At 41.2% G+C, this 20,514-nt stretch overlaps 1 protein-coding gene across 1 annotated transcript; it reads left to right on the forward strand.

Moving 5' to 3' along the window:
• Positions 1-4,229: 4,229 nt before the first annotated feature.
• SPIC (Spi-C transcription factor) lies at positions 4,230-15,796 on the forward strand. The gene is made up of 6 exons (XM_002823642.3): positions 4,230-4,396; positions 5,872-5,951; positions 6,597-6,690; positions 8,420-8,532; positions 11,604-11,712; positions 15,147-15,796. The coding sequence occupies exons 2-6, from the start codon at positions 5,949-5,951 to the stop codon at positions 15,572-15,574; spliced, it is 747 nt and encodes a 248-aa protein (XP_002823688.2). The 5' UTR covers positions 4,230-4,396; positions 5,872-5,948; the 3' UTR covers positions 15,575-15,796.
• Positions 15,797-20,514: the final 4,718 nt, after the last annotated feature.

Below are 20,514 nucleotides of genomic sequence, written 5' to 3' on the forward strand. Positions count from 1 at the left end.
ACCATATGATTTGTACGCCAGCACATGTGTTGCTTAAGATTTTCTAAAATAACCTCCATTGCCACTGAGGACAATGAACTTCTGCAAAAGTGAATCTGTCAATCAGGGATCCTCTCTTCAGAGCCCTTAGCTTGTTACTTAGCTCATTTCCGGAGCTGAGGGAAACATTGGTGTCCATATATTAAATAAATACTGCAGGGGCTCCCAAATTGGAGTTCACTGGCCCTACTGGGAAGGTTTGCCTGAAAATGTGTGCTGATGGCATTTTCTTGGGAAAGTAACTGCCAGCTTTCATCAGATTCTCAAGAAACAGGAGTTTTGACTTCTAAAATGCTAAAAGTCTATTGCATTATCTTTTCAAGTTGCCAAAACAACTTCACATCTTAGCCCTACAGAGAACCCTAAAGCTGCATTTCTGTTTTCTCATCTGTAACGTAGGGCTGTATGTATATACATATATCTCCAGTAGGCTGTATGCAGTGTCTCACACCTATATTCCCAGGACTTTGGGAGACCGAGGCAGGAGGATGGCTTAAGCCCAGGAGTTTGAGATCAGCCTGGGCAACATGGTGAGACCCCATCTCTACAAAAAATTTAAAAATTAGCTTGGCATGGTGGCGCCTGCCTGCAGTCCCAGCTACTTGGGAGGTTGAGGCAGGAGGATCACTTGAGCCTAAGAGGTTGAGGCTTTAGTGAGCTGTGATTGCACCACTGCACTCCAGCCTGAGTGACAGAGTGAGACCCTACCTGGAAAAAAAAAAAAAAAAAAAATCAACACACTCATTGACTTCACTAAGGAAGTTCTAGGCAGCAACCCTAGCTTCCACTCAACACTTTTGCCAGGCTCATATATTAATATCCTGCATAATCAAACTCTAGAGACAATAGTTGGGGAAATGCTAGCTTAGAAAGTTCACTTGTTGGCCAGGCACGGTGGCTCATGCCTGTAATCCCAGCACTTTGGGAGGCCGAGGCGGGCAGATCACTTGAGGTCAGGAGTTTGAGATCAGCCTGGCCAACATGGTGAAACCCCATCTCTACTAAAAATACAAAAATTAGCCAGGCATGGTGGCAGGCGCCTGTAATCACAGCTACTTGGGAGGCTGAGGCTTGAGAATCGCTTAAACCCGGGAGGTGGAGGTTGCAGTGAGCTGATATGGTGTCACTGCACTCCAGCCTGGGCAACAGAGCAAGGCTCACTCTCAAAAAAAAAAATTTTCACTTTTTTATGGCCATAACACCTTGAACAGGCCTGACCTCTTTTGATTTTGGACGCCAAGGAGTGTAGGGCCAGTTTAGTACTTGGATGAGATCCCACCTAGAAATATCAGGGTTTTAATTTATTTACATTAAAAAAAAAATAGGCCAGGCACGGTGGCTCATGCCTGTAATCCCAGCAATTTGGGAGGCCGAGGCAGGTATATCACCTGAGGCCAGGAGTTTGAGACCAGCCTGGCCAACATGGAGAAGCCCCATCTCTACTAAAAATGCAAAAATTAACCCGGTGTGATGGCGTGGGCCTGTAATCCCAGCTACTCAGGAGGCTGAGGCAGGAGAATCACTTGAACCTGGCAGGCAGAGGTTGCAGTGAGCCGAGATCACGTCACTGCACTCCAGCCTGGGCGACAGACAGAGACTCCATCTTGGAAATAAAAATAAAAATTAAAAATAAAAAAAAAGAGAAAGTTCGGGCTGGGTGTAGTGGCTCAGGCCTGTAATCCCAGCACTTTGGGAGGCCGAGGTGGGTGGATCACCTGAGGTCAGGAGTTCAAGACCAGCCTGGCCAACACGGTGAAACCCCATCTCTACTAAAAATACAAAAATTAACCAGCCTGAGTAGCTGGGATTACAGCCTGGCCAATATGGTGAAACCCCGTCTCTACTAAAAATAGAAAAATTAGCTGGATGTGGTGGTGGCCTGTAATCCCAGCTACTCGGCAGGCTGAGGCGGGAGAATCGCTTGAACCCAGGAGGTGGAAGTTGCAGTGAGCCAAGATCGTGTGATTGCACTCCAGCCTAGGGGACTGAGGGAGACTCTGTCTCAAAAAAAAAAAAAAAAAAAAGTTCACTGTGTTTACATTCATTTCAAATACTCACCACACCTGTAGTATTAATATGTGACAAGCATGGGCTGGGTGCTGTGGAGTTTGCCGTTGGGACTGAGCACCTGGTCGAAGGCAGCCTCAACTGCACACACAGGGCTCCAGGGCTGAGAGCGTGCACATGAAGTGGAATTAACCGAAATTTGGATCTGGCCCAGCCCACCTCACTAGAGGTTGAACCTTAGGGAAAATCACAAAACATCTTTGAACTTCAGTTTAGATTCCTCATCTGTGACATGGGGGTACACAGGTAACGACTGCCATACATGACTTTTGATTATTTTAGGGCTTGATGTGAATGTTGATCTGGATCCTGCCTCTTTCTTCTCCAACTTTGCCTCTTAGCTCCCAGGTGCATTTTCCTAAAGCCTCCTCTCCTCCTTCTGCTTTTTTTCTGTGTCTTGAATGCCAAACTCATTTCCATCCCAGACTCTTTGCACCTGCTGTTTCCTCTGCCAGGAGGTGCTCCTCCAAATATTTGCATCTCTGCTTTTTGTTTTGGTCACTCCTTCATTTTTTTGAGACAGGGTGGGGAGGCAGGGCTTGGGGATTTCAGTGTGCTGTCCAGGTTGGTCTCGAACTCCTGGCCTCAAGCCATCCTCCTGTGTAGCTGCTTAGCGGGGATATAGGCACCAGACACCCTGCCTGCCTGTTCACTCTTTAAGTCTTCTTCTTGGGTTTCAGCTCACACCGGTTTCCTCCTCAGAGATTTTTCCTGGCTATTCGCACACTCTCTTCACAATCTTTCTCTTTTGTATCGTTGTTTTTGACACTTCTTATCTAATACTTTACCAATGTGTTTATTTTTTAAAAATCATTTCTTCTCATAAGGATTTGTTCAGGGCTGTAGCTCCTGGACATGGGGCAGTACCCAGAAGAGTGAAGAGCTCAGTAATATGTTGAACGAATGAACCAAATAAGGTGGCTTGAAAAGGGTGTAGACTAGTACAGATTAAAAACAAATCAACATTAGTGATTACCTTTTATACGTGTTATTATAAGATCTACATATCAGAAGAAGGACTGTGTGTTAACATTTGCATAACAAATTGGCTCAAAAAAGTAATTGGTCCAAAACAATAGTCCCTTATCAAAGGTGAGGTCAGGCTCCAACAATGCAAAACTGAAATTACTGGCAGCTTTGAAATCACAGACCCTCTTCACTCTCCCCACCCACAAGGTTTACAAAAAATTCTTAGGCGGTTTTCCCCCTGGCCAAAATGTGACAGCTACTAAAATGGCAGGTTTCAGGTTAGCCAAGTGAGAGGCAGACATGTGTTTCAGGGGACGGGAAGGTTATTTCCACCATGTACAAGTGGATGCTGCTTTGGACACTGATGGACAGGTAACATAAAATGGGCGAATCTGCAGGGGGATGAACTGGGAAGAAAGTATTTTAGGTGGAGGGAGCGTCTCATAATTTCCAACAGAGCCACCCCAAATAAACCTTCAAGCCAAGTAAGAGAACGGGACCTGCATTAGGAATGCAGCAGCCTCAGGTATGTCCAACCACATGGCCCCCCATAAGCTTTTCCTAACCATTTTGGAGCCCCTACTAAATTTAGGTGTGGAGGAAAGCAAGAGCATGGATTCCATTATCCTCACTCAAGTGAGTGGCAAGATATAAGGCTAAGGCTCAAGAGCCTCGAATGTCAGGGCAAGGGCCCTAAGCCTTTAAGCTCTCTAAGTAAGGCGATCAGTGAATGGCAGTGTAAGTAAAGTGGTTTAGGAGGAAAGACCGATTTGGAGAGTCCAGAGTGAAGGCTGTTGACAGTCCAGGCAAGAAAGAGAGTATAGAGTCCAGAATTGGGAGAGAAGTAATATGAATTAAAAAAAGAAGGGTGGGCCTGAGTTGCATGGGTTAGAAGTTTCCGGTGGGGCTATGCAATCTGAAGAGCTGCAACCTAAGTTGGGCGGGGGTTTCATGGGGCTTGTTCTAGTGCTTTTTTGCTTTTTGGCTGATGGGATGCAAACTACTATGTGCCTCTTCAAAATAATAGCCCCTGGTGTCTACTGGTCGTATCGTGAAATAGAAATTGTGAAGGCACTGTATCTTTTAAAAAAAATCCCCTTTTGAAGAACTTCCTTAAAAACAGCTATTTAATGCAACTCTGCCAGTGTGTTCTTGAGGGTTGTGTCTTAACAATTCTAATTTTTTAAAAAAATTATTACTTTTTTTTTCATCAGAGCCATTGCACTGGAAAATAATTTTTTATTTTCATGATAGCCTACCGTTGAATTTGCCGTTCTGATATTAATGAAACATCTCTATAAAGGGTTGAAGTGTCTTCCCGGTAAGTTCTCAGCTTATGTTTTTCTAAATATCTTCTAATCACTGTTCATTTTTTCCTTTGGCCTAATGAGTGTTTCTCACTGTCTGCGTGTTCAGATGCAAGAAATATTAAGCAATCGTAGTAATCAATAATGTTTTCGAGCTTTTTCTTCCCTTTAGATTTACTACTTTTAGTAGTTGCGATAGTCTTGTGGAGCATTTTAGTCAAAGAGAACGTGTTCATTTTTATTTTTATTTTTTAATTTTTTATTTATTTATTTATTTTAATTAAGTATTTATTGATCGTTCTCGGGTGTTTCTCGGAGAGGGGGATATGGCAGGGTCATAGGATAATAGTGTAGAGAAGGTCAGGAGATAAACACAGAACATGTTCATTTTTAAATATTTAATTCAAAATACAACATTCAGTGCTTCTGCACTTTTGAGTCAAAGCAGTTAATTGAAAATCACTGACATGGCTTTTAAAAAATATGTACTACTGATAATACTCACTAAAGACCATGAGCCAAAGAGTGATTTCTGGATTTTCTTCTATTTTCTTTTAACTGACATGATGTAATGATTTCAAAGAGCCAAATAGAATTTTGATATTTAACATGTTATGTTGATATATGATGGATATGTATAATATTGGCATTAGATTACATCATCTCATTTTATTATTCAGCTTTTAACACTAAGAGTAAACACATTGTGTTTGCGGGATAAATACTGAGAAGATAAATACTTGCATGAAAAGAATTGCTGGGTTTACTTAGTGGAATGATAAGCAATTTTGGACCCACCACAGTTCTTTTTATTATGTGGGTTGGTTTTTGTTTGTTTGTTCCTTGTGTTGGTCTATAGAACGTAGAGTTAAAAGCATTTAATTGTGGGTCTGTGTGATAATTGTTTATGTAAAGCAAAATCAGAATTACTTAGAGATAAGAAAGTAAATAGCAAAATTATAGACAAGTTTTCTTAGCCTAGGAATCAAGCAAGTCCAAGGATAGTCTTCACAGGCTAAATTTTATTTGCAATGTAAGTCCAATTTTCATGGGAGGAAAAGGATGGCTTTTGCCAGATTCTCAGAAGGCAATATAACACCAAAGAAAGGTTTTTAAAAAAAGCCCTACTTTTATAAAGCTATGCTAAGGTAAAAAGAATTTTGATTTTCAGAATTTTAGAATATTTAAAATAATTTTGAAATACTTATATATACTTTTGAGTTATTTCCACTTTCTCTTATCAATCAACAGCTTAGATAATTAAATATATAGCTATTTTAATATTAAAGCATTTTGTAATCATGGAAAAGCAAAAAGAAATGTTTGTAGAAAATTTTGTAGAAAAAAATTTGTACTCATCAAAGAGAATTCAGGAGGTACTCTTGGTTTATGTAAGGTATTTTCAGAAAATATTTTTGAGCAAGATCTTATTCAGAATCAAATTAGAGACTGCATTTAATTTTGCTTTTTAAATATTAAACTTTTTCAGGATTGTCAACTTATTTTGTTTTATTTTCTTCAAGCAACAATTGCTAAGGAACAGAATTGTCAATTTATTAATGAAATATGGTAAGCTGACATTTTAAAATTTTCTTTACTCTGTCCACAGAGGAGCTCTACAGCATAATAATTAAAAAAATTTTTTTCTTTACTCTCCCTCCATTTTAAAAATAAAATATATCGATCATATTAGTAAGGATATGAAATAGTTTGCAAAGCAATTCAATTTTAGGTCTTGGAGACATAAGAGCATTTCATTTTTAAACAACAATTCATAGGCTCTGTTTCATTGAAGATATTTCCTTGACCCTTTTTTTCTAAATCACTCTCCTCTGCTCTACAACTCCTTGCTAAAATTTTGCAATAATGTTAAATACTATACTATAGAATGAATACCATTCTCTAAATACTATACTATAATGGAGTGCGTTTCAACTGTGATTGATTTTGTGCCTCAGGGTACATTTGGTCGGAAACATTTTTGATGGTCACAACTGTGAAGGTACTACTGGCAACCAGTGGGTAGGAGTCAGGGAAGCTGCTAAACATCATACAATGCACAGGCAGCCCCCTGACAACAGAGACAGCCAACACCGAATGTCCGTAGTGTCAAGACTGAGAAACCCTCCTTTAGACTAAATACTATTTTAAATCAGGGAGATTAAGTTTAATTGGTAATTCTAAAACTCCAGAATTCTATCATTGTTCCAACAGACGTGTGTTGAACAAGACAAGCTGGGTCAAGCATTTGAAGATGCTTTTGAGGTTCTGAGGCAACATTCAACGGGAGATCTTCAGTACTCGCCAGGTAAAGATGAGTCATTTACCCTCTTCTGCTGGTACATCAAATGGCTTGTTGGTCACATACACATATAAGAATAATGATCAGCTGACCAGGTGCGGTGGCTCACATCTGTAATCCCAGCACTTTGGGAGGCCAAGGTGGGCAGATCACTTAAGACCAGGAGTTCAAGACCTGCCTGGCCAACATGGCGAGACCTTGTCTCTACTAAAAATACAAAAATTAGCTAGGCATGGTGGCGCGACTGTAATCCCAGCTACTCTGGAGGCTGAGGCTTAAGAATTGCTGAACCGAGGCAGAAGCTTTAGCAAGCCGAGATGGCGCCACTGTATTCCAGAATAATGATCAGAACAGAGAAGACCTTTTTTTCTTTTTTCTTTTTTTTTTTTTGAGACGGAGTCTCGCTCTGTCGCCCAGGCTGGCGTGCAGTGGCGCAATCTCGGCTCACTGCAAGCTCCGCCTCCCGGGTTCACGCCATTCTCCTGCCTCAGCCTTCCCAGTAGCTGGGACTACAGGCGCCCGCCACCATGCCTGGCTAATTTTTTGTATTTTTAGTAGAGAGGGGTTTCACCGTGTTAGCCAGGATGGTCTCGATCTCCTGACCTCGTGATCCACCCATCTCGGCCTTCCAAAGCGCTGGGATTACAGGCGTGAGCCACTGGGCCCGGCGACCTTTTTTATCATTAATTTAATTTTTATTTATTTACTTTTTTGTAGAGACAGGGTCTCACTATGTTGCCCAGTCTGGTCTGGAACTCCTGGACTCAAACATGAGATCATTTTTACCTGAGGCATCCAGGATTAATTCTAGCAAAGGCAAAATATGTCCAGGAGTATCTAGCCTAAATAAAACTAAAGTCTTACATATAAAAATGCAGAGAATATAGAGGATGACATTCCACACGGGAATACAAAGATATGTAATTATCTGCTATTAGAAATATCTGGTTGACATTTATTTACCTAATAGTTCATTTTAACTATTCACAAAAGGCTTTTAAATTGTTCCAATGAATCTTATAGACCTTCCACCCACACAACAAGATATATTCTACTTGGAAGAATAAGTATTTTTATCCTTCCTCACCCATTATCCTATGGACTATATAGTCTAAATAGAATGCAAATATGTTATGTATTAAGTTTACATAGGGTATTACAGCTCGTTCCAAGATAAGAGAAATCATGTGGGCAGGGCACGGTGGCTCACACCCGTGATTCTAGTACTCTGGGAGGCCAAGGTGGGTGGATCACTTGAGCCCAGGAGTTCAAGACCAGCCTGGGCAACATGGCAAAACCCTGTCTCTACAAAAAATACAAAAATTAGCCAAATGTGGTGTCGTGTGCCTCGAGTCCCAGCTACTTGGGAGGCTGAGGTGGGAGGATCACTTGAGGCCAGGAGGCACATGCTGCAGTGAACCGAAATAATGTGGCTGCACTCCACTCCAGCCTGGGTAACAGAGTGAGACCCTGTCTTAAAAAAAAAAAAAAAGAAAAAAGAGAAATCATGAGGTCTTAGCCTGCAAGGAGCATGTTCTCCAAATGGGATATGTATAACAGTATCCATAATAGCAGCATAATGAGATAAACACCACAGGAGAAGTGCAAAGTGGCAAGAAAACATAGACAGAGCAATTGCATCTATAAGTGCATATATATATACACACACACACATATTTATATGCACAAATACAAACTTTGACTTTTTTAGTTTCTTTCTCTGATTTAAAATTAGATTACAGAAATTACCTGGCTTTAATCAACCATCGTCCTCATGTCAAAGGAAATTCTAGCTGCTATGGAGTGTTGCCTACAGAGGAGCCTGTCTATAATTGGAGAACGGTAATTGTAAGTACCAGACCATCCCTTAGTAACAGGCAAATATCCTACTCTTGCCAGCCTTCCATTTCACATACACTGTCTGAAACCCAGCTTAAAGACAGCATTGACTATGAAAATGGTTTTTTCTTTCTTTTTTTTTGAGATGGAGTCTGGCTCTGTCACCCAGGCTGGGGTTCAGTGGCTCAATCTCGGCTCACTGCAACCTCTGCCTCCCAGGTTCAAGTGATTCTCCTGCCTCAGCCTCCCAAATAGCTGGGGTTACAGGCGTGCACCACAACGCCCAGTTAACTTCTGTATTTTTAGTGAAGACAGGATTTCCACATATTGGCCAGGCTGGTCTCAAACTCCTGACTTCAGGTGATCCACCGGCCTCAGCCTCCCAAAGGGAAGGATTACAGGCGTGAGCCACTGTGCTCTGCCTGAAAATGCTTTTTAAGGGCCATCAGCTGTAGTCTGAAGTTGACAGTCAACATGGATGATCATGTGCTGTTAGGAAGGAAATAACCCTTCATCATTGCTCTCTACTTAGCCTCAGACTGGTTTGGATGACTTCTGTAAAAAGGAGGTGTTTTCAGGATGTTAATATCAATTGCTTCTCCTTAGTCCATCTGGGAAATTGCAAAAAAGTTTCCCCTAAAAGCCACAGGGCAAAGGTCCAAACTGCCCCTGCACAGGTTTTACCTGCAGTCTTGTATTAGCCTGCTCTGTTTTCCTTCTCAAACTCAGTGTTATCTGCATGTATTGGACCAATTCATTTATATTTTATTAATAGCAGCATCTGCAAAGGGAAACGCCCTGCCATCTCCCCATTCATGTATTCTTTTAGTTGTTTTCTTCATGCATCCATTTTATCAAGCAGTCTTCATGGGATGAGGTATAAATGTGAATTGGTTTTTATTTTTCTTCAGTCACTACCTTCAATCACACCATGTCAAATGTCCTTTTTCTGTTTCTATAAATTGTTCCCTTGGGGCCTCTTCACAAGACATTTTATTTTAAGAGAGTGCTTTGGGCTGGGCTCAGTGGCTCACGCCTGTAATTCCAAAGCTTTGGGAGGCTGAGGAGGAAGGATCACTTGAGCCCAAGAGTTCGAGACCAACCTGGGCAACAGAGCAAGACCCTGTCTCAAAAAAAAAATTTGTAAATAAAAATTTTAAACAGAGGGTGCTTCGGTTCCAGCTTAACCTCTTCCACCTCCACTAAGGGTTGCCAGGTAAAATGCAAGATGCCCAATATTTTTGTTTGCTAAATCTGGCAACCCTACTTCTTTCTACTTCAGCTCCCATTTTCTAGCGTGCACCTCACAGCCTCTTATCCCTGGAGACTCCTTGCCTGCTGGTCAGCCTTCTTGATTAGGGCGTGGAAAGACAGCTCAAGCCCAGCCCCTTCTGGTGTTTAACCCTTGAAAACCCAAATATTCTTGCCATATGTAAATGGTAGAAGCTTGGGCTGCTTCTTCCTGTTCCCTTTCTTTATTCTGCCTTCCCTTGGCTGTCATCTTTTTTTTTTTAAGACAGGGTATTGTTCTCTCACCTAGGTTGGAGTGCAGTGGTGCGATTATAGCTCACCGAAGCTTCAAATTCCTGGGGTCAAGGGATCCTCCTGCCTCAGCTTCCCAAGCAGCTGGGACTATAGGCATGTGCCACCAGGCCTGGGTAATTTTTAAATTTAAATTTTTTTGCTCTGTTGCCCAGGCTATAGTGCAATGGCACCATCTCGGCTCATTGCAACCACTGCCTCCTGGGTTCAAGCCATTCTCCTGCCTCAGCCTCCCAAGTAGGTGGGATTACAGGTGCCCACCACCACCCACAGCTAATTTTTTTTTTTTTTTTTTGAGACAGAGTTTCACTGTTGTCACCCAGGCTGGAGTGCAATAATGTGATCTTGGCTCACTGCATCCTCCACCTCCCAGGTTCAAGCAATTCTCCTGCCTCAGCCTCCCTAGTAATTAGCTGGGATTACAGGCACCTGCCACCATGCCCAGCTAATTTTTGTATGTTTAGTAGAGACAGGGTTTCACCATGTTGGCCAGGCTGGTCTCAAACACCTGACCTCAGGTGATCCACCAACCTCGGCCTACCAAAGTGTTGGGATTACAAGTGTGAGCCACTGTGCACCCAGCCAATTTTTTTGTACTTTTCGTAGAGACGGGGTTTCACCATGTTGGCCAGGCTGGTCTGAACTCTTGACTTCAGGTGATCCGCCCGCCTCGGCCTCCCAAAGTGCTGGGATTACAGGCATGAGGAGGAGCGGTGTCTCATGCCTGTAATCCCAGCACTTTGGGAGGCCGAGGCGGGCGGATCACCTGAGGTTGGGAGTTCAAGACTAGCCTGACCAACATGGAGAAACCCCGTCTGTACTAAAAATACAAAATTAGCTGGGCATGGTGGCACGCCCAGCTACTAGGGAGGCTGAGGCAGGAGAATCACTTGAAACTGGGAGGCGGAGGTTGCGTTGAGCCAAGATCGTGCCATTGCATTCCAGCCTGGGCAACAAGAGCAAAACTCCGTCTCAAAAAAAAAAAAAAAAAAAATTTTGTAGAGGTGGGATCTCTCTAAGTTGCCCAGGCTGGTCTTGAACTCCTGGGCTCAAGTGATTCTCCTGCCTTGGCTGCCCAAACTGTTGAGATTACAGGCATGAGCCACCGTGCTCGGCCCTTTCTTGTCTTGTAAAATTTTTATTGTTTTCATTACTTATTTTATTTTATCTTGCTAGCTGCCTACTGACATCTTTCTTTTCTTATCTCCCCTTGCCTACATGGGCATCCAACACAGGAATGGAAGCCCATCTTCCCTTTCTGATGGTACCACAGACTTTAAGCAATCCCTCTTTCTTGTAGGGAGGGTAGGACATGACACTCCTCACAAAGCCAAGGATTACCCTCTGTCCCCTGGTCCTCTCCTTATGTGGGTTTGATGCTAGTGCTGCCCTGGGAGCTATCTGGCTGCAGTCGGGGGTAATTCCTTTTACATTCTGGGAGATGCTTAGCCTCTTTTTCCCCTAGCTTTTGACTTCAGCCTATAATAGGGGGCAACAGGGAAAGTCTCACTTAACATCCTGCTTCATTATTTATATAGAACAGTGCTGCGGACTTCTATTTTGAAGGAAATATTCATCAATCTCTGCAGAACATAACTGAAAACCAGCTGGTACAACCCACTGTTCTCCAGCAAAAGGGGGGAAAAGGTACGTTGATCCATCATTCGTTACATAGGTAAAAGAACCAGATCTTCCTCATAGCTGCTTTAAAGGGATTTTATAACAGAGTTTGGAACTGAATTTGCAAAATATTCTTTTATCACAATCGAGAGTAATTTAACTCTGACTTCTTGAACCAGTCCAAGCCATTCATCTTGGATGAGACTTCCTGTGTTTTTTTTTTTTCTGAGACAGAGCCTCACTCTGTTGTCCAGGCTGGGTCTGAAACTCCTGGACTCAAGCCATCCAAAGTGTTAGGATTACAGGTGTGAGCCACCACACCCAGCCTCCTATTTTTAAATTTTTTTATTTTTTACTTTTTGAACTTCTGTTGTTAAAAACGGAGACACAAACACACACATTAGCCTAGGAGTAACAGTGACAGGATCATCACTATCACTGTCTTCCACCTCCACATCTTGTCCCACTGGAAGGTCTTCAGGGACAATGACACATAGAGCTGTCATCTCCTATGGTAACAGTGTCTTTTGGAATACCTGCTGAAGAACCTGCCTGAGGCTGATTCACAGTTAGCTTTTTATTTTTTAATTTTTATTTTATTATTTATTGATTGTTTTACAGTTAACTTTAAAAGAAAATTAAGTAGAAGGAGTACAATACAAAATAATGATAAAATATATATAGGTGATAGGAATTTTTCAGCTCCACTATCATCTTTTTTTTTTTCTTTTTTTTTTTCTTTTTTTTTTTATTGTTGCCCAGGCTAGGGTGCAGTGGCATCATCTCAGCTCATTGCAGCTTCTGATTCCCTGGCTCAAGCAATTCTCCTGCCTCAGCCTCCCGAGTAGCTGGGATTACAGGCACTCACCACCACGCCTGGCCCATTTTTTGTATTTTTAGTAGAGATGGGGTTTTGTCATGTTGGCCAGGTTGGTCTCGAACCCCTGGCCTCAGGTGATCCAGTCTTCCAAAGTGCTGGGATTACAGGTGTGAGCTACCATGCCTGGCCATATAATTTTTTTTAAATGTGATTCAGGCAGCCCCCTGAACCAAAATAGGTTCAGAGAGACTCCCTCACCAATACATTTTATTTATTTATTTTTATTTTTATTTATTCATTCATTTATTTTTTAAATTTTTTTGAAACAGAGTCTAGCTCTTTTTATTTTTCAAAATAGAAGTATTATATACTCATGGTAAAAGACTCAAACCAAAGTACAAAGTGAAAGTAAAAGTTCCAGTGTATTTTACATATTTCTAGAAAAGTTTTTTAAAAAAAATTTTCACATATACAAGTATATGCATATCCTTTGAAATTACAAATGGGATTGTACTCTTGCACTTTTTCCAGTAAATAATATATCTTAAGTAAATTCTGGGCATGGTGGCTCATGCCTGTAATCCTAGCACTTTGGGAGGCCAAGGTAGACGGATCACATGGGGTCAGGAGTTCGAGACGAGCCTGGCCAACATGGTGAAACTCTGTCTCTACAAAAAATACAAAAAATTTAGCCGGGCATGGTGGTGGGTACTTGTAATCCCAGCTACTGGGGAGGCTGAGGTGGGAGGATCACTTGAGTCCAGGAGGTGGAGGTTGCAGTGAGCCAAGATCAAGCCACTGCACTCTCCAACCTGGGTGACAGAGTGAGACTCCAACTCAAAAAATAATAATAATAGTAATAAAGAAAATAAAGAAAATAGATAGATAAATATATAGTTGAGGGAGTCTCTCTGAACCTATTCTGGTTCAAGGAGGCTACCTGATTCACTTTTAAAAAACATTATAGGCCGGGCATTGTTAAAAAAAAATTATAGGCCAGGCATGGTGGCTCATGCCTGTAATCCCAGCACTTTGGGAGACTGAGGCAGGTCAGGAGGCTGAGGCAGGAGAATCGCTTGAACCCGGGAGGCGGAGGTTGCAGTGAGCCAAGATTGCGCCACTGCACTCCAGCCTGGGCGACAGAGTGAGACTCCATCTCCAAAAAAAAATAAATAAATAAATAAAATAAAATAAAATTTAAACATTAAAAAAATACGGAAAACTTTAAAAGATGATGATCCATTAAGACCAATTTGATCACTGAATGAGAGGCAGAAGAGTTTTGTTTAAGCTGTGTCTTTAATTCATGATGTGTTTTTTGGTAAGTCCCTTTCATTTCTCAATTCATAAACTCAAGATAATATAATACAAAAGATAATCTTTGTAAAAATGTTTGAGGTCTTTGGATGAGTGATAAATGCATCATGCAAGAGTATTATTCCCCAGAGACTGTTTAAAGCAGTTTGGGAATCCACTAGTATACCTCCTCAAGGGAAAATGGAATTTGGCTGCAAATTTTTTAGCTACTGACAGATCTGGCAGAGCACAGTATTTACAGACTAACTCAGAAGTCACAAAATGGGCTGTCACTTTTGTTCTCATGAGCTGTTATGCAAAATAAATCTTATCAACTGAACAAAACCCACACAGATTCTCTCAAAATTTCCTGCCTAGTTATTTTGAAATATAAATGGCTGTGTTCCTAAGAGTCTAGTGGTACCATTTTATTTCACAACAATGAGAAATATCACAGTGCCCATTGCATTGTTAAACGAATAATGTTAAAGTGATATAAAAACATTTTTGGCATTTCCATATGAGTTTTTCTCCTTTTTTATTTTTCAAGTAACTGCGCAAACCCAGAGTTAGCACTTTTACCTAGGTCTTCGGTATTAATTTCCTTAATATTACCTTATATTTGCATTCTATTTTGCATTTTACAAAGTGCATTTACATCCCTTAACTCATTTGAATAAAGCCCCTTAAAATGACTTGTTTTCTGGAAATGGCCTTTTGAGGCTTCTCTTCGAAACTGCTAAACTTGTGGTCCATTTTGCTCAATGTTGTTCTGTGGAAAGTTTGTTTTGTTTTGTGTTTTGAGACAAGAGTCTCGCACTGTTGCCCAGGCTGGAGTGCAGTGGCGCGATCTCGGCTCACTGCAGCCTCCACCTCAAATGATTCTCCTGGGTTCGAGGGAGAATCCTCAGGGGACGGCCTCAGCCTCCGGAGTAGCTGGGATTACAGGCGCCTGCCACCCTGCCTGGCTAATTTTTGTATTTTTAGTAGAGACGGGATTTCACCATATTGGCCGGGCTAGTGAACTCCTGACCTCAAGTGATGCGCCCTCCTCGGCCTCCCAAAGTGCTGGGACTACAAGCGTGAGCCGTCACGCCCGGCCAGGCAACATTCTTAACAACTTCTCCAACAAAGAAAGATCCAGTTGAAACTTCAATAGGCCAAATAGATCCTCTACCTTTGAATCCCATAAAATGATGCCATCATGCATTCGTAAGGGCAGTGAGTGGGAGAAAAACCAGTCTCGATGCAGCTTTTAATTCGGTAGTTGCTCAACAAACCCTTTCTGAGGATGTTCTCAGTTTACAGCCACGGTGGAGTTTGACCTTGTTTCCCTTCGTTTTAGGCAGGAAGAAGCTCCGACTGTTTGAATACCTTCATGAATCCCTGTATAATCCGGAGATGGCATCTTGTATTCAGTGGGTAGATAAAACCAAAGGCATCTTTCAGTTTGTGTCAAAAAACAAAGAAAAACTTGCCGAGCTTTGGGGGAAAAGAAAAGGCAACAGGAAGACCATGACTTACCAGAAAATGGCCAGGGCACTCAGAAATTACGGAAGAAGTGGGGAAATTACCAAAATCCGGAGGAAGCTGACTTACCAGTTCAGTGAGGTCATTCTCCAAAGACTCTCTCCATCCTATTTCCTGGGGAAAGAGATCTTCTATTCACAATGTGTTCAACCTGATCAAGAATATCTCAGTTTAAATAACTGGAATGCAAATTATAATTATACATATGCCAATTACCATGAGCTAAATCACCATGATTGCTAAATATACTTTCATATTTCATGGTTTACTGGCATTGGAAATCTCTACAAGTTTTAATGACTTCTCCCTCTCTCTCTTTTTTTCCTCCTCTGAAGAAATTTAGGATTTTTCTCTTAAAGCAAATACTAAAGAGGAAAAAAAATTAACTTTATTGTTGCTTTTATCAAAGAGTATGTAATCTATACTAACTTGTTGGGAAATTCTGCCAATGAACAACTTTTTTATGAAACTTTGTGAAGATTCAATGAACAACTTTATTGTTTCAAATGATCAAGCCCACTTGAAAGTATAGACTAAGGTCCTTGCTCTGCTCTTACTATTCTCTCTCTATTAAAATTTTTATTTTATTATTTTTTAAAGAGGTCTCAGCCAAGATAATTTTTTATTTTTATGGATTTAGGAGTACAAGTGCAGTTTTGTTGCTTTGATATATTGCATAATGGTGAAGTATATTGCATAGCATCCTCATCACCAGAATAGTGGACATTGTACCCAATAGGTAGGATCTCATCCCTCATCCCCCTGGCATCCTCCCACCTTTTGGAGCCTCCAGTGTCCATTACTCCATTCTGTATGACCATTGCTAAGCTCCCTACTATACCCACTTTATTTTATTTTAAAAATTGTTTTCTTTTGCTGCATACTTCAATGGATGCAAAGTCTTTTTCTTTTTTCTCTTTTTCTTTTCTTTTCACAGAGTATGACTTCTTTTTTTGTTTGTTTGTTTGTTTGTTTTTGGCTGCTAACTGCCAAGCACAACACTGACAGTGACTTATATTTTTAAATTTTTTTTTTTTTTTTTTTTTGAGACGGAGTCTCGCTCTGTCACCCAGGCTGGAGTGCTGTGGTGCAGTCTCGGCTCACTGCAAGCTCCGCCTCCCGGGTTCACTCCATTCTCCTGCCTCAGCCTCCCGAGTAGCTGGGACTACAGGTGCCTGCCACCGCGCCCAGCTAATTTTTTTGTATTTTTAGTAGAGATGAGGTTTCACTGTGTTAACCAGGATGGTCTCAATCTCCTGATCTCATGATCTGCCCGCCTCGACCTCCCAAAGTGCTGGGATTACAGGCGTGAGCCACCGTGCCTGGCTATTTTTAATTTTTTTTAAGAGGCAAAGCCTACCTCTGAAGCTCTCTTTTTTTTTTCTTTTCACACTTCAATAAGCTGCTCTAAATTCTTGCTATTCTCTATGCAACCACCTTCTTCTAGATTAACAGTGCCAGTACAGATGATTTGATTTATATATTGATTTCAGCATTTTCTTGTCATGTACTCAGGTGAGAAAATTCACACTTTCATATGATGGATTTACAAAAAAAATTTGTAAATGACTGCATATGATAAAGCCTTTGTGCCAAAATGGGTTCATGGCTTTAAAAACATCACTAGAAATGTCTGTTCAGCTTCCTTACACATTTTTTTATTTCCTTCTCTTTTGATCTTACCCATTTTTAGAACTTAAAGCTTTTTTTTTTTTCTCTTTGAGACAGGGTCTCACTCTGTCACCCATGCTCAGGTGCAGTGACACAAACATGGCTGAAGCCCAGCTAATTTTTTTTTTTTTTTTGTAGAGACTGTTTTGCCATGTTGCCCAGGCTGGTCTCTAACTCCTTGGCTCAGGCGATCTGCCCACCTTCGCCTTCAGAAGTGCTGGGATTACAGGTGTGAGCCACCGAGCTGGCCCCAAAACTTTTTTAATGTTTAAATTTTACCACTATACTAAGGAGGAGTTACCCATTTTTTTAATTGCCTTTTTTCTTCCTTCTTATTAGGGAGGGGTAAGGAAGAAGATTTGGTCAGCAGAAAGCAGGTCTTAATTGCTTTTTTGTTTCTTTTGTTGCTATTGAGTTGTTTGAGTTCCTTATACGTATTGAATATTAACCCCTTGTCAGATGTCTGGCTTGCAAATATTTTCTCCCATTCCATAGGTTGTCTCTTTACTCTGGTGATTATTTCCTTTGCTGTGCAGAAGCTTTTTAGTTTGTTTGTTTTAGCTACACGTCATGAACTAAGAAGCTTTTTAGTTTGATGTAATACCGTTTGTCTATATTTAATTTTGTTGTCCGTGCTTTCAGGATCAAATCCAAAATATCACTACCCACACCAATGTCTTATATGTTTCCCCTATGTTTTCTTTCTTTCTCTCTCTCTCTCTCTCTCTCTCTTTCTTTCCTTCTTTCCACTGTCATCTGACCCCATATGTTTTCTTCAAGTAGTTTTAGGGTTCTTGGTCTTATGTTTAAGCCTTTCTTTCTTTCTTTCTTTCTTTCTTTCTTTCTTTCTTTCTTTCTTTCTTTCTTTCTTTCTTTCTTTCTTTCTTTCTTTCTTTCTTTCTTTCTTTCTTTCTTTCTTTCTTTCTTTCTTTCTTTCTTTCTTTCTTTCTTTCTTTCTTTCTTTCTTTCTTTCTTTCTTTCTTTCTTTCTTTCTTTCTTTCTTTCTTTCTTTCTTTCTTTCTTTCTTTCTTCTCTCTCTTTCTCTCTCTCTCTCCCTCCCTCCCTCCCTCCCTCTTTCTTTCTTTCTTTCTTTCTTTCTTTCTTTCTTTCTTTCTTTTCTTTCTTTCTTTTTCTTGTTGACAATTTTCCTGAGCAAACTAATGCAGGAATGTTTAAGTTTTTAATCCATTTTGAATTGACTTTAGTATATGGTGTTGAAATAAGGGTCCAATTTTATTTTTCTGTTTGCCGAAATTCAGTTTTCCATACACCATTTATTGAATAAAGCTGTCTTTTTCTTCTTGGCATGTTGAAAATCAGTTCCATTTTCAACATGCCATCTCTAATCTGGGCTCTCTAATCTGTTGCATTAGTTGATATATCTTTTTCTTTTTTGCCAATTCCATGCTGTTTTGATTAGTATAGCTTTGCAGTATAGTTTAAAACCAGGTAGTGTGATACCTCCAGCTTTGTCAACTTCAGAGACCTCTGAAGCAAATACCTCCAGCATTGTTCTTTTTGCTCATGATTGCCTTGGGTTTTTTTTGTTTTTTTTTTGTTGTTGTTGTTGTTTCATATGAATTTTAAATTTTTTTTCTTTTGTTAATTTAAATTTTTACTTTAAGTTCCAGGATACACATGCAGAATGTGCAGGTTACATAGGTATACATGTGCCATGGTGGTTTGCTGCACCTATCAACCCGTCATCTAGGTTTTAAGCCCCACATGCAGTAGGTATTTGTCCTAATGCTCTCCCTCCCCTTGCCCCCTACCTCCTGACAGGCCCCAGTGTGTGATATTCCCCTCCCTGTGTCCATGTGTTCTCATTTTTCATTTCTCATGTATGAGTGAGAACATGCGGTGTTTGGATTTCTGTTCCTGTGTTAGTTTGCTGAGGATGATGGTTTCCAGCTTCATGTCCCTGCAAAGGGCTTTCTTTCTTTTTTCTTTTTTTTTTTTTTTTGAGACAGGTTCTGCCAGGCTGGAGTGCTGTGTCACAATCATGGCTCACTGCAGCCTCAACCTCTTGGGCTCAAACAAACAATCCTCCTACTTTAGCCCCTGGAGTAGCTGGTACCACAGGTGTGCATTGCCAGGCCAGGCTAAGTTTTTTGTGTGTGGGTGGGGTAGAGACGAACTCCTTGGCTCAAGCAGTTCTTCCACTTTAGCCTCCCAAAGTGCCGGGATTACAGGCTAGAAATTGTTTTTTTTTCCCTTTTTGAGACAGCGTCTTACTCTGTTGCCCAGGCTGGAATGCAGTGACAATTATAACTCATTGCATCCTTGAACTCCTTGGCTCAAGCAAACCTCCCACCTCAGTTGCCCGTGTAGTTCGGACCACAGGCACACACCACCATGACTGGTTAATTTTTTGATTTTTTGTAGAGATGGAGTCTCTCTCTCTCTTTTTTTTTTTTTTCCTGAGACAAAGTCTCACCTTGTTGTCCAGGCTAGAGTGCTGTGGTGTGATCTCAGCTCACTGCAACCTCTGCCTCCCAGGTTCAAGTAATTCTCCTGCCTCAGCCTCCTGAGTAGCTGGGATTACAGGCATGTGCCACCACACTTGGCTAATTTTTGTATCTTTAGTTCAAGTGATCCTTCCCATCTTGCCCTCCCAAAGTGCTGGGATTACAGGCATGAGCCACTGCGCCCAACCAAGAGCTGATTGTTGAAAAGATCCTGGCACCTCCTGCCCCTCTCTCTTGCTTCCCCTCTCTCACCATGTAATCTGCACATTCTGGCTCCCCTTCACTTTCCACCATGTGTGGAAGCTTCCTGAGGCCCTTACCAGAAGCAGATTTGGCACCATGCTTGTACAGCCTGCAGAAACATGAGCCAAATAAATCATGTTTCTTTATAAATTACCTGGGCTCAGGTATTTTATTGAGCAACGGAAACAGACTAAAACAGTATAAATCCTTGTCTTCCTCCAGATCTTACAGGAAAGGTTTTGAGTGTAATGTTAGCTGTGGGCCTCTCATAAATGACCTTTATTGTGTTGAGTTACATTTCATTTCTTTTTTTTTTTGAGAAAGAGTCTCACTGTGTCACCCAGGCTGGAGTGCAATGTCGTGATCTTGGCTCATTGCAACCTCCGCCTCCTAGGTTCAAGCGATTCTCCTACCTCAGCCTCCCGAGTAGCTGGGATTACAGGCATGTGCCACCACACCCAACTCATTTTTTGTGTTTTTGGTAGAGATGGGGTTTCACCATGTTGACCAGGCTGGTCTCAAACTCCTGACCTCAAGTGATCCACCCACCTTGGCCTCCCAAAGTGCTGGGATTATAGGCATGAGCCACTGCACCTGGCCTTACATTCCTTTTTTAAAAATTTGCACTCAAGGGTATCCTCAAAGAGGTATATGCCCTCTACATATAATTTGGTGAACTTTTTTTTTGTCATCTTTCTCTCTCTCCCTCTCTCTTGCTCTCAATGTCTGCCTACAGAATGGATGATAAGAGAAAGGTTTTATCATAAAAGGATATTAAATTTTGTGAAATGATTTTTGGTA

This window comes from Pongo abelii, chromosome 10 (genome assembly GCF_028885655.2).
Source record: "Pongo abelii isolate AG06213 chromosome 10, NHGRI_mPonAbe1-v2.0_pri, whole genome shotgun sequence".
NCBI classification, from domain to species: domain Eukaryota; kingdom Metazoa; phylum Chordata; class Mammalia; order Primates; family Hominidae; genus Pongo; species Pongo abelii.

Bases quoted from the DNA above. Each gene is read 5' to 3' on its own strand.
- SPIC (XM_002823642.3), top strand. The intron at 6,691-8,419 runs GTAAAGATGAGT...ATTTAAAATTAG, and splicing joins AGATCTTCAGTACTCGCCAG to ATTACAGAAATTACCTGGCT. The intron at 8,533-11,603 runs GTAAGTACCAGA...TTATTTATATAG, and splicing joins ATAATTGGAGAACGGTAATT to AACAGTGCTGCGGACTTCTA.